We start from the raw sequence: 18,759 nt of genomic DNA on the forward strand, positions 1-18,759 counted from the left end.
CTCACAGTGCTGTGTATTCAAGAGAATATGAAGGAGTCGAGTGATATGAGCAGTAAAACCTATGACTGAGCGTTTTCACTTTGAAAATGCAGTGTTCCTAAGACTAACCAGGTTTCGTATGTCACAGATCTAAATATCCCATCAACTTGTGGGATGGAACATTGTTATTGCTGAGAAAAAATGGAGGGGTGGTTGAAGATAGAGACTATGCAATTTAACATGAAAATGCAGTTTTTTTCCACTTGGAAATAAATTCTAATGTCATTTTGAGGAACGGATTCTAGGGTTTTAATGGAGGGTTTTAGTTTTAATTGTAATAAAGAGGTAAGATATGAAGCTGGACAGAAGAACGGATCAAATCCTTTCACTCCTTTCTGTCTCGCATCTCTTGACTACATTTCCCAGAAATCTTTGCCTTGTAAGAGGAGGTTGGACTCTAACGTCAGTCAGTTCATATGTAACAGGTGATTGGCTGGAGGGGGTCACGTGAGCAGGTGTGAAGATGGCGTCTCCGAATGGAGGTAAAATTTAAGTCCTCTCCGGAATCAAGTTTGTCCTCTTTTTGTGAGACTGTATTGAGATGAGTTTAATGTGTTCAGTCTGTCTGTGTCCGTGTAACATTGCGGTACAGAGCGCTGTGAGAGGGAACATCAATTATATTTAGTTTTAATATTCACACAGACATTACTGAGTCTCCAGCGAGCTAACGTTACTGGCTCCAGCTAAAAACAAACCCATTTTGTTTATATGTGTACCACACTAAAGCTTTTTTCCCTCAACGGTTATCTACAGTTATGATATCTTAATGGTCCCCTAGTTTGCATCATTGATAGTATGATAATAAATCGTTACCTAAATTTAATATGTACTTTCCTAGGTTAAACAGTCTTGTTTGAATTTAATAAATTGTTAGCACTACCTACTTTGCTGGCTACATATAAACACACAAACACACCCCTGAATTGTCTGTTTTGGAGCCATACCTTGCTTAAAAGCTCGACATATTTTGGGTTTTGACTGCGCTTTGTCTCTAGCTTCCCTGTAAACGCCATAGCAGAATAATGTGTCATTGCGTGTTGTCTGCTAATTTGATGGAAAGACTTATTATTTTAGAAGGAGCTGCTGGAAATTGTTGGGGACTGAGTTGTCTGGGCTGTGTGAGTATGGGGGATGTGGGGGCAAAGAGGCTTGCGCTGTTGACAACCTGAAATGGAGTTAAGCAGAAAAGAATATGGTGTAAATGATGATGTATTATATTAAACAGTGTTTTATTCTTGTTTTTATGATGGTGGACAGACTGATTTGATGAAGTTCTGACTTGAGGGTGGAGATGTAACAATTCACACAATTCAGAGTTTGATTTATTTTGATTTGATGTATTGTGCACTTAATTATTAGTACTATTTTAAGTTAATGTTTGCTTTTTCAGTAGACAACGTATATGTTTTCACTGTCCGTTTATTACATCGGTGAATGTTATACAAATATTTTAATAAAAGCTTTCTTCTGAACTAATGTAATGCTCTAGACACAAGTTGGCACCGCTGAGCTAATTTACCACCTTCTGTCTTTTTTCTTAGGTGAGGACTTTGAGTCCTCTTTGTTGAGCTATGAAAAGCTTGATCGAGCTTCACCCGACCTGTGGCCAGAGCAATGTAAGCATCTTGCTTAGGATAAGAGAATGTGTGCAGAGGTTTACACCAATCAGTTGTAACATTAAAATTTCTACACTTATGTTCCACTTATAATTTACCTTTGTATTTCTATGATTGTAGACTATAAAGCATAAGTTGCTCTGCATACTTTGTTAGCAGTCTTCGAGTAGCCCCTTGGTCTGATCCACTTATATTCATCAACATGCCACAAACATGTCAGCATCACTGCAGTGTTTTTGATCATTAAAGAACAGAATGTAATAAATTACACAGGGCACCAGATGGACTACAATCTGTAATTGCAGAACTACAAAGTGCTCTTACATGATCAGAGGAGCTGATTAAATAATGGACAGTGAGTGTAGAAACAAGATTGTTTTTTTTTTTAATGTTACAGCTGATGAGTGTATATAGATTATTAGATAAACTAAGAGTTTTTGCGTTCTGCACATATGTGGATTTGTATTTTTTTTCAACTAACCTTGGATGTTTTGCGCTAGTGCCAGGGGTGTCGGAATTTGCGGCTTCATTTAAAAATGTGAGTAGCATAATCATATATGGTCTTTTATTGCTTGTAAATCACAGGACAAATAAGATTAACTTACCTTTTTTTTCTCTTCTCCTAGCCAATCACAAACTCTCCACCCAAGTGGATGGCAGAACTGGAGTCAGAGGACATTGAAATGTTGAAAGGTGCCTTTAATTATTTTTTTAGCACCACAACCATGTTAATTTTCCACATTGTCAAGCTTTTTTTTCCTCTTCACCCCTATGCTTTTGTTTATGCTTCATTCAATTTGGATTTTTTACACTGTTTATATTTAACCCTAAATCAGTCTAATGTTATTTTTAACTATTTGCTGCAAACATTTTTTTCTGTCGCAGAACTGGGAAGTCTGACCACAGCTAACCTGATGGAAAAGGTGAAAGGCTTACAGAACTTGGCATATCAGCTCGGCTTGGAAGAGTGTGAGTAGACTATATTTAAAGTGAGAAAGATTCACACAAGTGTTATAAACAGAACCTGAGTTATGGAACCCTTCATATTAATGCCTATTGTCTCCTCTTGATGGCGCTGTTAACCTAAGAGTAGAACTCAGTAGCAAAGGATTTTCAAGCCTGTGTGATTTGGCTTTGTGTGTTCTTTACAGAACCCCTCTCAATCTATAAACTACATTGCTATCCTCAGCTAAAGTTCAGTGCTCCTAGTCTGTGAGGAATAAGAGTCTTCTAAGGAATTGAAACATGGCTGGAATTCACACTTAAACTCTTGAGTGTCCCAGTCACAAACCATTGTGCCATCAACCAAAGAAAGCATAAAAACTACTGAGTCATTAATTTTAAATGTTTCACTCTTGAAAACCTAGTTTTTCTATATTATTCAAAGAACTATTGACATATTAAGCATGCACTATTTTAAATGTTTCAGATGTATTTAAACATTATAGATTAAATTTGGAATTAATCTGTCAGTCCATGTCAATGAAGCTGTTTTATTTCTTGACCTCATCGGTGGGACACTCACATTTGGAAGGAGTGTCAGTTGACCAACTCAACTGTGATGATATATCTATAGTACAGTATCTTTTCTGCTTCTTTGTGTTCACTGTCTTTATGTACTTATGCTTACATATTATAACCGTGCTGACTAGCTGACCTGTGCCTTTGCAATCCTGTGGCAGCTTGGCTACATTTAGTCTTAATCCAGGCTGTATGGATTAGAGAATCTATTAAGTGCTCCAGTTTTTCATAAGATGACGATGGGCACTTATCTTTAATGAGCAAAACTTACACAGCCTGAGTGCTGATGGACAGTGGAGTTTACATGTAACCACCCAGTGTTTGTCTTTTTCATTTTTGGGTACTTTTAGTGTCCAAAATCTAGTGTGTGTGGAAAAGAATCAATATTTAGATGAAAGTGCCTCGATGCACAAACACATCTTTTCTTGTATATAAACTCTTTAACGGTTTTGCAAATATAAGCACTATAAGCTGTGTTGTATTCAGTGTGACATAAAAAACGAATATTTTCACTAAAAAAATTGTATTTAGAAAATATAAACAAATATAAAATATAAAGTCTGCCAGATTTTCCAATGTTGGGACAGAGGCGAAATGTTTGCAAATTTGGCCGAATATGACAATACCAACCTTTTGAATCATTTCTCAGTGCAAGATTGCACTTTTGAATGTAAATTGTTCTTTGGTGGTGGTAAATAATACTCTGAAAAGACTCAGGAAATCCTGACAGATCTCAGTCTGCGTATGGCAAGGCTAGGATGCACTATTGAATGTGTCTGGCTTTTAAGCCCTCAGATGGCATTGCATAAAAACTGTCATGTTACTGTGATTAAAAATAGCCACGTGGGCTCGGAAGCACTTCAGAAAACTGTTGTCACTTTACACAGTCTGTCACTGCGTCAATAAATGCCTAAAGCTTTATTACACAAGGAGAAATCCTTATGTCAATTCTGTGAAGCAATGCTGCTCCACAGTTCTTTTCCAAAAACTGGGTTTGACATAAAATTACTACAAAATTTTGAAGTCTGTTAGATGATAAAACAAGACATAAGGCTGTAGATTTAAGAAGTGTTCCATGTGCTCGCTAGGTTTAACAAAACTGACACTACTTGTGATAGCGAACAGATAAAGGCTAAGATATTAAAAGGAAATCAAAAATCAAGTTGCATTAAGAGTACAATCACATTTTTCCACTGTATCAGATCTTATGATGAGTGCCCAGAGGTTCCCAAACGTATATGATATGTAAATGTTTGTGATACCACTAGAGTTACCATTTCTGATTAGAAGTTGGAAGTGCATTCAGATATTTTTCACTCGTCTTCTACTCCTGGATAACATTAGTTAGAATTTACATGCTGTCTCTCTATCCTGAAGCTTTTGAAACCTTCCTGGTGATGCCCTAGTTCAGTGAATGAGAAGATGAAGGTCTCTGCCGAATAGTTGGTGTTCGATTGGATCTAAACCAAGACACAGATAATTAAACGCTTCCCTTCCAGTTGCATTGATGCAAGCCTTTCAATGAGTTGGGTTTCTGTCTCTGCACTGTTGCCATTTTTCCAGAGATTATTTATTGGTAAGTCTCATCAGCGCATTCCAGAATGTATTTATAAGGTCTTGGATTGGGTCATTTTGAACACTTTTTGTGAAGTTATTCAAGTATAATGAGTTCATTTCAGGGTGTTTCTCCTATACATTCAAGGCATATGAGCTTCAGCCAAGCCCACAGTAGCACTGAGCACTCATTGAACACATGGTGAAAGCACACAGAGTAAGGCCACTGTTTGAGCTCAGTGCTGATTTGTAAAATTCCATCAGAAGACCATGATTAAAGTAGGCTCGTTCTGCTAGGGATTATGCCAAACGTAATTTGCCATGGCTCTATATGGTTTAGTGCAAGTCATGTTGATAATATTATCATCCTTCTGCGTTGCATCTGGCCTAAAACATGTTGTAAGAAATGTAAATTTGAATTGTTGGTGATGGTTCACTTGTTTTACTGTACAGGTCGGTTAAACTCATGAAGTGTACAATGGATTTGTGTAATGTCTTAATTTCTCTAAGTTTTTATTTATTTATTTTGCTTTAGCGGTAAAGAAACCAGCATTCAACTGTCTACAAAGCAAATTGCTATTTTATTTTATAATCCTAATGTATCGGGGAACCTTCTGAGTTTTAACATGTAATGTTCCTAGTATTCAGCAGGTTTAAAAAAAAATAACATGTTTAAAAAATAATAAATAAATAAATAATATAGTTTAAAATATAAATATTTGCCTTAACACTTTTTTAATGTATTAAATACATTTTGGGGCGGTGATGTTTCCTTGAAAACTTTCCTTTTGAAGCATAAGCGTTTATAAAACGGATCATTTGGAAATATGGAGCCAGAATAAAATAATCCCTTGTTAGTCTCACAGTGGGGAAAATTCAGAGTGGAACAGCAGCAAAGGGACAGTAAAGTACTCAGTATTAAAAAAGAGGTAACAAAGATAAACTTAATAATTACTGTAAACATAAATAAAGTAATATAAAAATATAATAAGTAAGAAATGTCAAAAAACTCAGAATATTTACAATTAATGGAACGTGACTATTACTACAGCAGAGAAATATAATATTTATTTTCATACAATAAAAATATAATTATCTTAAAAATTTAGAGCTAACATAAATATCAGCAAAACATTCATTATTTTTAATGGTGCCAATATTTTAAGCATGTATCTGCTAATTTTAATATTATTGTGCATTCCTGCTCAAAACTGACGTAACTGTTTCAAGCGATAAGTTGTTGTGAGTCAGATTTTAGATGTGTGGGTTCTCACTAATGCAGTAAACAACTCTGAATTATGGTTACATCTTGAGGATTTAATTATGCAGAATTTTTTTTAAACTTTCAAATAATTATAACCAAGCAGAGTGGGCTGTGTTTACAATTGTTGTGACAGTAAATTTAGATAATTAGATGCTGAAGCATTAAAATACAAGTATAACCTACTATAGAGTCATAATTAATCTGAAATCAAACTCAATGCCATATGGTAGAAAAGCAGCACTGTTTAAACTTATCAGTATGGGACTGAAATATAAATTGCAAGGTTAGTTTGAAATCCCTGGTATCGGAACTGGGAGGCATGGGTGGTCACTGGCACACGGCTCCAGGGTTTCTATATCCTGGGTTTGGTGTGTTCTCACTGTGTCTGTGTGGGTTTCCTCCAGTGGTTCCAGTTTCATCCCACAGACCAAAAACACATTGGTAGATGGATTCATTCAGTCATTGTCTGTAACCGCTTATCCAGTTCAGGGTTGGAGGGTAGATGGATTGGCTGTGTAAAATGATTGTGTGTAGACTCTGGACCCAATGTAGCTTTGATCAAGATGACATAGTTACTTAAGAGAACGAATGAATGAATAAAAAGTATCTAAACTGTGTATCAGCGACTTGCTTCCAGGAAAATATTATCTGTGCTCTTCTGCTCTGGCCTAAAATGTATGAGCTTGATGTTTTGTTGAAATATCTCTTTAAATTAATCTTTTTCAAACTACATGAGGAAACCCCCAGTCACTGCAGAATATAGCTTTACCAGAAGCTTAGACTTTTAATTCAGCTGCTTTCTAACAGTGGATTATACCAGAACTATTATAATCCATGACTGCTGATATTCCTCTGGTCCATTAGCATTACTTGACAAATGAATAGTGTAAAAAACCTGCGTGTTACAAAGCCATGCAGGTTAGTTTCTGACACACACTGATGCAAAAGAAGTTATTTAATATCAGTTAGAATTAATATATCACCCATCTATCCATTTGAAAGTAGACAATTGTTGACATCCACTGGCATCTACGGTCTCCTAATAATATTTTTTATTAAATGTGATGTTCATGATTTATAAAATTCAGAGGCTCTTTCCTCACCATTCGCTAGCTAGTCCATTTTTGTGCAGGAAACTGGAAGCCCCCCCCAAAAAAAACAAAGTGTCATGTCAGGTATGCTAGGCTGCCACATTCAAACAGTCGTTTTTCTTTTCAAACATACCGTTCTACCTTAAGACACATTAAGATCCTGAATGTAAACAACCCATAGAGAATTGCGTTTCTCCAGAATCCTAGATGTCCCCTTTAACCAGAAGCTCCTCTCTTCCACATGGGACTGTTTTATCTGAGTGGTGAGTTATGGCTTATATTTTGTGAAGTTCACCTATGACTATATTTGTGCTGGATTTAGATTTGGTGCTATGTCTTCTTCCCCTGCTGCTCCCTGCATTGTTGTTTATTTTTCAGTGTGTTATGAATATATTTGAATGTTCTGTCCATGTTTAGTTTACCTTCTGGGTTTTTTTTTTTTGGTTTTTTTTTGTAAAAGGGATTATGTTCTGCCCACGTCCTCTCATGTTGTAACTGATGTATTATAACAATATTACTGTAATTGGAAATCTGTAAATGTTACTCTTTTGATAAATAGCTCGGAAATGGTATGGAGGTTGTTACTTAGTACTTTTTGGTTGTCCAGGGGAATAATATAATTGGTAGCCCTTAGCAAAGGTAGTGCAGGGTATAAAAATGTCTTTTTGAATGTATTGCTAAAATTGCTGCATCATGATCACCTCTCATTGTTTCTATTTCCAGGGTCTTAAATAATCGCCTGGAAATCTATTATAGATTTTTCAATTTATAATTAGGCTGCATTCATGTAAAAGAGAAAGAAACTCTGATACTTTTAGTCTTTACCTATGGGATGGAAATACAAATTTCTTATTTGTTTCTGAGTGATGTGTAGTGACTGTGCCCTTTAATGTGGCAGGTTTTAATTTTCCTCCTTTTCCTGCCTGGCAGGGGAGGCCTTGTAAATCTCAGCTACTTTTTCATCATGTATCTTTCACTCTTCAGCGCCTTTAAAATGAGCTGGCGAAGGCTAGTGCGGAGGACGACTGCGGTGGGGGCACGATTTACTATGCCTTAGGCACGACAGCCATTAAAATCTTGAGCTGGTTAATAGGGATAATGTAATCAAGCTGTGAAAACTCACCCCTAGAGGCTTTGGCTAGAGGACACACCCAACTCGCTGAGAGTTTGCAGAGTTGGGTTCATTTCAGGCCAAATCATTTTTGCTTTTTTTTTGCATCAGACTTTTGTTTTACTTACAAATCTCCAACATTTTTTTCTGTTCTTTTGTTTTTTACATGAATAAAAAAGTATTATATATTTTATGATGTAACAGAAAAAGTAATCTGCTGTTAAAATTCTAGATTAGTGAAGCTGATACACGAGTTAAATTTGCTTTATTAGTTTTGCACTAGAGCTAATAGCCAATCTTGCATCCTGCCAATTAGCATCATGCAGTCAATATGCGTAAATTATCAAACCTGCCACTTACCATGCTGCTGTTTAGTAGTCACAGACAGATTTCCTTAGATGTACTGCAACAGTATGAATCATATCTAAGCTAGTAGTAGCAGCCGATATAAAGCCATAGTTTTGCCAATCGTGTATTGGGGAAAGCATCGCTTTGCTTGCCTGCTTGTGCGTGAAAACATGTGGCCATGGGAGTGAGGCGTGTGACAGACCTGTCTCCCCAGGGGAACACGCCCCTCTTCTGCGGACTGCTGAGTGACGCTGAGCAGCGATGCTCTCGGAGGACCCGACGCGTGCCCGGCCCTCCGTCGCCCCTCCAGGCACCATCTGCTCCGGGCGGTGATGAATGCTGCTGCGCGTGGTCATCAGCACCCTCTGCTCCCACAGGGCCAGTCACTACACTGATAAGTGCTGTTATTGAAGGTAATTGAATGGAGAGTGGTCCTGTGGGACAGACAAGCCTCAGGCCAAGCTGATGATACTACTAATGCCTGCTGCTGCATGCGGGGGGTGTGATGTAACACGTTTGTTTCCTCTTGACAAATGCCCGGGGAGGAGGAGTGGGGGTCGTTTACACGCCATGGGTCGTTTTCTTGTTAGTAGTGTTTTATTAGTGAGATTTGGCCATGAAATTAGTTTTCAGTTTCTTATAGATTTTTTGCAAATTACTGCGCAAAAACATCACTTTTTCATTGCCATTAATGAATCATTTATAGCTTAAATTGTGATCACAATTTGTCTGAGTAAATTATAAAGTTCTTGGATGGATGGACTAGATGGAGCATTTAAGCGCATTGATTCTTTCAAGTCATGAGAAGTGCTCGATTCTGAAATTATGCAATGAATGAAGGTTAAGGTTCAGACCAGCAAAAAAGGGATTTTTTTTTCTTTTAAAGCAGGTTTAGGTGAAGGGAAAACTTGGATTTTGTCCAGAATTCAGAAAAAATAAAGTGGACTGGACTCTAAATGCACCTCCTCTGAACTGCTCTCCTACCTGGAATGTGACTGAAGGTCACACCTGTCCAACACTAATGGCTCCAGCGTTCACTGCCCCCTCCCCCAGATCAATCTCAGCTCTATTAAGCTCACCGTGGTGCTGAATATGATTGCACGGACGCTACCCCATCGTGGTAATGGGCTTCCATCAATCCATCAGAGACACGCGACCGCAGGGGCCAGCGGTTATGAAGTGCTGTCAGATGACAGGTTGTGCTGGGTGAAAGCTCCCCTCCACCTGACTCCCCTCTGTCTGTCCTCCCCTCTAACCTTAGCCTCCCTTATTTGCGTGTTCTTGCCTTTTGCTGCCATTGCGCAGTATTTGTTGATGGCAAAAAACACGGCGCTTTTAACATGCTGTTATCTTTAGAAAGAAATGTAAAAGTATGTAATAGCTAGCTGTGTTAACATTAGGCTACAAGTGGTTTCTGTTGTTGAATAACAGACAGTAATGTGCACAGTTTTATATTAATGTTTTAAAAGAAAATTTTCAGTGTCGTAGCATTTAGAATTAAAATAAGCCTCAGCCATTTAGAATTGCTCTTTTTATCAATTTGTCCACAATTTTGAACTTTTGTTTTAGAAGCTGATTGGATTGTGGTTCCTCTCGCAATTCAAGTAAACCCAAATACACTCAGTAATATTAGGTCAGGGTGAAATTTCCAAATTTTTCTCAATATTGACTTCTTGATAACTACATGCCATATTTGTCTTCACAGAAATGGATCGAAACACATTTTTAAGATGTAACGCATCTGCTGTGCTGGTCTTAGGACGGTTGTTAAGAGTCCTATTTTCTCTGTTTCCCTTAATCAAGTCCTTTCTTGGAAATTCCTCTTTTGGTTTTGACTCCCTCTTTTTCCTTACGTATGTAAATTAGCTGATTTGTATCTAATTATCAAAAATATTTCCTGAAGAGTAAATCATTTATATTTAATTGCTGTTTTGACAGGAAAGGTAATCAGTGGTAGGGAGCTGCTTAGTTCTGTATGTTTTTGGACCTAAGATTTAATATCAAATCAAATAAATACCATAACTGTACTCTGTACTGTAATATTTTCTGCTGCTGTTTACAATCTTAAATATAAATGTGCTACAGAATGTTGCTTGAGTGATGCCACTCTTTGTAGAGCTCTTTGAAGCACCTTTGTTTTTAAGAGTGTACTAATCATTGTATTGATAGTGCTATTTTTTTCTTCATTTCTAATTTAGGATAATAAGCATTTTCCAAAGGATATTGTTTGTTTTAACTCATGAGCCTAAAACACACACATACACAGGGGGTCTACACAGCTGATCTTGGCTGCAGCTGAACTGGCTCAGCAAGAGGTGGAGGGAAAGCATCCAGCTCTCTCTCTCTCTCTCTCTCCCCGCCGCCTCGATCAACAGATCGGAAATGACACCTCATTTCCATAAATACATTAGGAATTCATTGGATTTTCTTTCCCAGCTAATCATAGTGTCTGTGTGAAACCTTTTAAGGTTTTTAATGAATGAATTTTGACTGATTGCCTATTAATAAGGACACCTCTTGAACAGGGATAGGCTGTGGCAGGGGAGGGGATGAGACTGTGTGTGTGTGTGTGCGCGCGTGCAGGCGGGCGGACGCGTGCCTGTGTACGTCTGTAATGATTCGTGGTGTGGAGAGGAGATGGGGAGGGGTGAGCAGAGGAGAGCTCTCGGCTGGGACATTAAGAGGAAGCAGTGGCTCCCTTGGGAAATCACTCTCCATGTCTGCATCTTAAATATCCCTGTGAAGTATCAATAAGTGGGTAATTGAATTTTGAACACAAACATGAGCGTCAGGTGTATGTGTTCTGTAGGAGGAGGGGGAGCGACAAGAGTGTGTGTGTGTGTCCATGTGTGTCCTCCAGTGTCCCTTGAGATTCAGGCAGTGAATATGGATGTTAAATCTATTAAATAAAGATTACGCCCTCTAATAGCCAAGTGGCAGTTTTAGATGCGCAACAGGGGTACGATTAGTGTGTTTGACTCTCTAATGAAAGTGAATTGGGGCAGGAAGGTCTAAAAGCTCAGTCCAGGCACTCGGGTTTTTTTTTTTTTTTTCCTCAGGATTAAAAAAGATCCATCTTGCCGCACTGGGAAGTCTTCAGGTTGATCGTTTGGATCCTGCAAGATGGAAGAAAGGCACCCGAACCAGTCTACTCTGGTGATATGGCATGATGCTGATGAGCCGTTAGGGGTGTAATAATACACACACGTTCAGGTTGGATACAATTTAGTGTTCTGAGGTTTAGGATATTTTCATTATTATGTGTGATAAATATATTGATTCTTACAGCTCTAAAGTGTACAGTGTGAACTGTACCAAAAACACATAAATATATGGAGCAAGAAATGTATAGTATCAGGGAACATTTTTCCCATCACATGAAGTACATCCCTAAATCTGCTAGAAGCACATAAGAGATTTCACTTGTTGACATTTGTTACTATAGAACTGCACCAGTCAACAATAACGTTATGATCGCCTCCTTGTTTTTAAACTCATCGACCATTCTCTCAGCTCCATCGACCACAAAGAACGTTTGTTTACCCCTTTTCACCCTGTTCTACAATAGTCAGGATCCCCAGAGGACCCCCATAGAGCTATGAATTGGGTGGTGGATTCTCAGTGATGCAGTGACACTGACGTAGTGGTGGTGCTGTATTAATGTTTTGTGCTATAATGAATGGATCAGACACAGCAGTTCTGCTGGAGTTTTAAAAACAATGTACACTCACTGTCCACTCTGTTAGACACACCTGTCTCGTGGGTCCAACTTGTAGATGTAAAGTCATCTGTTGCTGTACAGTTTACAGACAGATCGTCCACTAGTCCATCAGTGGACGCTGGATGCTGCCCACAGGATGCTGTTGGCTGGATATTTTTGGTTTTAGTCGATTTAATGCTGAATAAGACTCACTTTATTTCTATAAATTAGCAGTTTGCTAAAATAGGGATTAAAGTGAAACAGGGCTCATTTCGTGGTTTTAAAATGGTCTTATTCTATAATTCAGAATCTGTCATTTAACCTGGACGTCAAGGGGGGGGTGGGGGTTGCTGATTAACTAAGTACAGAATTAGTAATTGACCTTTCTAATCAACTAAACAAATCTCTAACTCCTGCTAATCAGTATTGATCCCCCTTGTCGTGTGTGTGTGTGTGTGTGTGTGTGTGTGTGCGCGCGCGCACGCAGGCTGGTATGGGTGCGTGCCAAAGAGAGAGGGAGGCTAGCTTGCTGGACCTTCTTCATCCCCCTTTTTAATCTTACCCACTCAATGCAAATCATTCCCCTTCTGCTCTGACGGGACTGGAGGATAAATGGAAATCTAATTAATGAGTGGATCAGAGGGTTGCTCTCTGGTGGCGAGGTCTCGTGGGAGAAAGCAGAGCCAGGCAGGTTCCTGTATTGTTTTGGACAGAAAATGAGCGAGAGATTGGAAGGGTACTAAAGAGCTAGGGAAAGGGGTGGTGAGTTCAGCTACGATGGGGGCCTTCCCCTATTTGTAGACCCCTTCAGAAACTACTGGCCCATTTAACGACCTGTTAAGCAGGACTCTCATGGACATAAAATAGGGATTAAGATACACGCTCTCATATGGAAAGTGCTGAAATGCCTAATCTCTGCTGAATCGCTGAATTGCACGGTGATGGAACCTGCTCTATTAGACTTTCCCCTGTGTGTCAGGTGATGAACTGTTCAGATTGTTTTATTACTATCCTAATATAGTGGGATTTCTTGTTGAATACATACTTATCTTTGTATGCACATCTGCATAAGAATAGATCGGGTTACACGCTTTAATTTATTAAATTAATTACATTTTGAGACACTACATTGGTATGAAGTGTGAAAGTTGCAGTTTGTTTAGAAAGGTTCAAATGAACCTGCTCATTTGGGTCGTGGGATTCTTAAACATATCCTTGTGTTTATTTGGAAACATTGTCTACATATATTCATAAATGTGTACATGTTTTTCATCATTGTTTTTTGCTAATGTGACAAAATTACTGATTTTCTCTGCTTGTCATCGTTTATTGATATGGAAGGTACTTTCAATGTACATTGACTTACTTTTAGCCTGGTGTCAATAAGACCAGACCGATATATTGGTTGCCTCTTAATACTGGCCCTGTATCTTCATCAGTATTAGCAATAAAAACGTCCCACCAATAAAAATCCCATACTATTTATTTTATATTGAACTGACATTTATACTGACATTCAAAACTGATAAAACTTCTATGAAAGAACTATTGGAATTTTAAAAGCAGCTAAAAGTCTTGTATTCCTTGTAGTTGGACAGCACCACTGTTCTATGCAGAATGCCTCTAGTTCTGAGATATTGTTGGGTCATCTTGCTTGTTCAGCTTATTTATATAGATCTTTTTATTTGGGTTCTCGTAATTCAGTGTTTACACGTGTTTCCAGTTCAACATATGTACATATTTTTTCCCTTATTATCCAAAACCAAAATTAGCAGGAATTAAAATGAAATAAAAAGACAATCTACTAGCCTACCACCAAACTATTATTAACATTCAAGTCCCCTGCCATCAGCGCCAGCATTGTTAATTCACAACGGAAAACCAGAAGAGTCCGTCATGTCCAGAACGATGTGATGTCTTGAAGAATCCTTCAATATTTTTATGAAGGGCATAGGTTCATTATTCCAGAGGGAGTGTTCTCCATGCTTCCCTCTACCAATCATTCAGTGTAGGGATGTGTTTGGAGATCCAAAGTTTGGTACTGGAGGCTACACAGTGCGAATGCATCTACCCCTATGCTTCATGTTTGGTCAAGGGTTCTTTTCCTGAAACGCACTGCCTCTCCTCCCTGAAACATAGTTTGGCTGGTCATGGCCAAAGGGTCTATTTTCAGTTCATCAGTCCACAAACTTTGTTTCCAAAACTCATCTGGCTTTATGTTCTGTGCATCTTTTATACATTTTTCTACAAGGCCATCAGTAAAATTCCCTTATTCTGACTCCTCCATGAAAACAGTTCAGAGAAAGCAGCTCAGTGGGTTGATGCACTACCATTCCAGACTGAGCCAAACCTCACTGCAGGTTCTTGGCATTCATATGTTTGGGGGGGGGGGGGGGGGTCCTTCTTAAAGCCTGTCAAGAGTGAATGGAAGCAGTAACCAAGAAGGTGTGACTTGGCAAATCGTCACTGTCCAGTTTTGTCCGTTTTTATTTGAACACAGCAGCTGTCCTTCAAATGTGAAAATGTAATGATGAATGGACCAATAGAAATGCTCCAAAGTGACTTGGAATAAAATCTTCCTACATTGACTTCAATTGAAATTAAGGTGTTTTCCTCCCCTTGTAATGTGACTATTTTGGAGAAACGAATGTATTTTTAATATCATATACTTGCCAGTCATTTAATATAACATTACATTGATACTCCATAAAGGGAACGGCTACCATTGTGGGAAATCGCAGTTCTAAGCTCCATGTCTTTTACGGTGGGATGGTGTGATTGAGGGAAGGTAATGACAGTTGTTCGTTTGATGCTGAAGTTTAACCTTTCCACAAGTGATCCAAAACAGCAAAAAAAAAAAAGTCAATATTACCCACCTATGGAGCAGGAATAGAGTAATCCACATTTTAAAACGTGTTTTTCAACTTTTGGAGTTCACCCCATTGTCTACAAAATCTCCAGCTCCCTCTGAGAGCGACAGACAGACAGACACTAACATTCCAGACCGAGACTTTTTTTTTCTCTCATTTACAGACACCAACTCTTCTTAAAGGACGCAAACACAATGGGGAGCTAGCGCATAGCAAGGAAACAACATCTTAATTTTTGATTACAATTGTGAACTTTGTCTTTAAAACGTATACAACTTGAATATCCTTCCACATCCCTGTCACAGACTATTAGTAGGTTAATCTTCATAGTTTACTGAATAAAGTTCAAATGGAATTGCCTTTGTTTCTTATCATTCTATCAATGGGGGGCACTATTTATTATGCATTGGCTACACAGTGCCCATCAACTCTGATCAGATTTACAAATCAACATGAATTAACCGTATTTATCTTGAAGTTTCTGGAATATATCAGTACCTGTAGCAGTCATACGTTTCGCTGGCCACCTCTCACTTATATAAACATAGTCTTTTCCTCTGCAGCAGTAATTGCAGGTCAATTTAATTCCTTTTAGCCCTCTCGATTTTGATGGTTTCGTTCCTGGTTTTGTTCCTGCAATCCAGCCCTGCCCAGCCTTGCCTCCCTGATTATTTTGTTTTGGGTTATTTGAAGAGACAGCACCAAGCAAAGTTAATCAGTCTGAATCCAATTACCATCATGTTTAACCCAATGATGGACATCTCAAGGTGAAGCTACTAGTGCTAAGGCACTGCATTATTATTCCAAGCAGGACACCTCATCTAAATTACAATCCGCTACAGTGTTCCATTAGCCTCTTTCACTTCACACATGTTGGTTCCACTCCAGCTTCCCAAAAACCTTACCTACTCTCAAGATTGTTAATATGCATTACTTCCCCTGTAACATGAGCCAATCAGCAGTGCTAAACCTCCTCTACATCTCTACCAACTTAATGCAGTGTAGATTGAATAAGGATGTCGAATGTACATAGCATGTCTGTGTATGTTTGTTTCTTAAAGGCGATGTTCAGTAGATGTTTCTTTGCCATTTGCTAGCTCTCAGGTCTATTTGTGCACTGGACAGCTGTCTACTGTGTTTACGAACCCTGTTGTCAGTAAACAAATAAAAACCAAAGTGGCTCAGTCAGAAATGCCATGCTTCCTCTCTAATATTTTTGCTGTTTCAGATTATTTAGGTAGGAACCCATTCTAAATTAGAGAGGTTGCTCTAAGTAACAGAATGAAAGTGCTACAGAACTCAACAACTAAAGTTATAAATGAGTTTCTGTGGTAATTCAAAAAGTGAAATTTAAATCTCAGACACATCCAAGCGAGTCATTTTTATCCTCATTCATACCATTCCACATTAACAGATGCAGAGCTTCTTAACATAAACAAACCAGAGAGAACTGCAGTTCCCCAAAATTGTAGGTGTTCCCTTTAAGTTATTTAATCTATGTTCCACTTGCTGAAAATCACTCAAGACCGGTCCTAGTCTAGACTTCATATGGCAGTAGGTTACAGTGGCCACTTTCTTTTTTTTGAAACCAGAGCAAGGCAGTTGTCTGTGCAGGAATTGTCACAGTGTCATGGTCATATCAGTGGCTTGTAGCTATCTCTCTCTCTCCATGTAAGAGGTGGTGGAATAATATCCCTTTAGAAATATATATTTATTTGTATGTCCATTAAGTGTGGAGCAACAGGTAGCGTTGCTCTCACATAGCTCCAACGCTCCTGGTTCAGGATTCAATCCTCACTTTGAGTCACTGTCTATCAGGAGTTTGGTGTGTTCTCCCCATGTCTGTGTGGGTTTCCTCCAGATGCTCCTATCAACACGTTTGTAGGGGGATTGGCTGTGTGACATCAACACAGGTGTTTGTGTGTGTCTGGGTGAGGGTGAGATGGACTGGCACCAAGTAAGTCTCAATAGGACTTTGGACCACCACGGCCGTGATCAAGATAAAGCAGTTACAGAGGATGAATGATTATTCTGTTACTAAAACAGTGGTCCAATTTCAATTCCATCAGGAGCATAATAAATTTCTTTGTCCAAAAAAATGTACTTTTATGTTTTATGACAAATTAATTGTTCATAGTTCTATGGCAACCAGAGTATGATATTTCATACAGGCTAATATCTAATATTTCCTCCTATGTTTAATCAAATGTTTTGTTAAAACAGTGATGAATATCTCCACAGTGTGTTCTGAGACTAGAGAAAGCTTCCAAATATGAACCAACAACATCAGCATCATAAACAATTACTATATTATTAAAATGATTTTGGCCAGCCCAGACTGTCCAGGAAAATGGATCATGTAAAGTTTAAACTTCCATCTTTTTCTAAAATGTTACTATTTAAAGGATAGGTTATTTATTTATTTATTATAGGACCGAGAGTGTAAATAGTTCTTTAGTTATTTTTACTGTTCATGATTAGAATAAGAGTTTTTCTACAATGCCACCTTTCTGTAGATGAGAATACAAACATACAGGTCTTTTTGTTTCCAGACTCTTAAATATTTATTTTAATGAAAATCATACAAAGCTGTAACTAATTAGATGGAGACCAAAGCTACAGGTAGTGACTCTGATGCTAAAAGCAGAGACTCTTCACATAGAGTGCATCTGAGCAGCCTCTGATTCTATTATTACATGGAACAAAGCCCCTGGATGAGTCCTCTCTGGGGCCCAAACCCCTGCTCACGCTTCATTGATATCTTCATCAAGAACATCCAGTTCAAGAGATCATTTTTAATGCTGGTGTGTGTGTCCATCAAATGAGAAGCCAAGAAAAATTTCCAAGCTTTCCACAAAGATGCGACTTCATGTTCTCGTCACAATTACTTTTTTTAGGTCAAATCCATGTTTATATGTTTTTATATATTTTCTCTTTTACTAACAGCCATACTCTTTTACAGCCAGAGAAATGACGAGGGGGAAATTCCTCAACATCTTGGAGAGACCCAAAAAATGAAGACTGAGTGCCCTGTTGTACAAGATTGTCTGTTGTCAACATAAGTGTACAGAGAATTACAGCTAAATTGTCTGTTATCTTTTGAATACTCACAATAAATATCTCCCATATTGCAAGCTGTCTGTACATATGTAAAACAATTTTTAAAAATATTCTGCTGTAGAGGGGAGTAGCTTATTGAAACACATTTTGTTAATGTTTATTCTATATTTATTAACTCTAATTTGAACTTTACCCTCAGCATTGTTACAATTCAAGACTCGTTCAATAAAATACAAGCCTTTGAGATTGTTTTTTCTGTTGTGTTTGTTTAAACATCTTTTTAAAGCTACTGTTTTAGCTTGTTATAATTAAGCTAATCTGCCTTTTAATCAGCCGCTCTCAAACTGCAGCAACAGCTATGAGTTTGGTTCCCATTGGGCATTCAGTAGGGCATCCTAAAAGTAGCTCAAGTAAAAACAAGGACAGTTTATGCAGCACCGTTGAAACGTTTTAATTAGGGCAATAATTTTATGCCTGTGCCACTCCATAGACTGCACTCATTAGCATCCCTCTTTACGTCTGGACACGTAAGAGGCTTTGACATGAGTGTGCTTCCACACCAGTGCAAGGGCATTTCTTCTCTTT

General features: G+C 38.2%; 1 protein-coding gene across 1 annotated transcript; it reads left to right on the plus strand.

Annotated features, from left to right (window-relative positions):
• The first annotated feature begins 437 nt into the window (after window positions 1-437).
• Window positions 438-18,406, plus strand: lin52 (lin-52 DREAM MuvB core complex component). The gene is made up of 6 exons (XM_066683986.1): window positions 438-521; window positions 1,581-1,655; window positions 2,156-2,193; window positions 2,282-2,348; window positions 2,541-2,624; window positions 18,077-18,406. Exons 1-6 carry the CDS (start codon window positions 503-505, stop codon window positions 18,130-18,132), a joined length of 339 nt encoding a protein of 112 aa, XP_066540083.1. The 5' UTR covers window positions 438-502; the 3' UTR covers window positions 18,133-18,406.
• Window positions 18,407-18,759: the final 353 nt, after the last annotated feature.

This window comes from Hoplias malabaricus, chromosome 1, assembly GCF_029633855.1.
Source record: "Hoplias malabaricus isolate fHopMal1 chromosome 1, fHopMal1.hap1, whole genome shotgun sequence".
Lineage (NCBI taxonomy): Eukaryota > Metazoa > Chordata > Actinopteri > Characiformes > Erythrinidae > Hoplias > Hoplias malabaricus.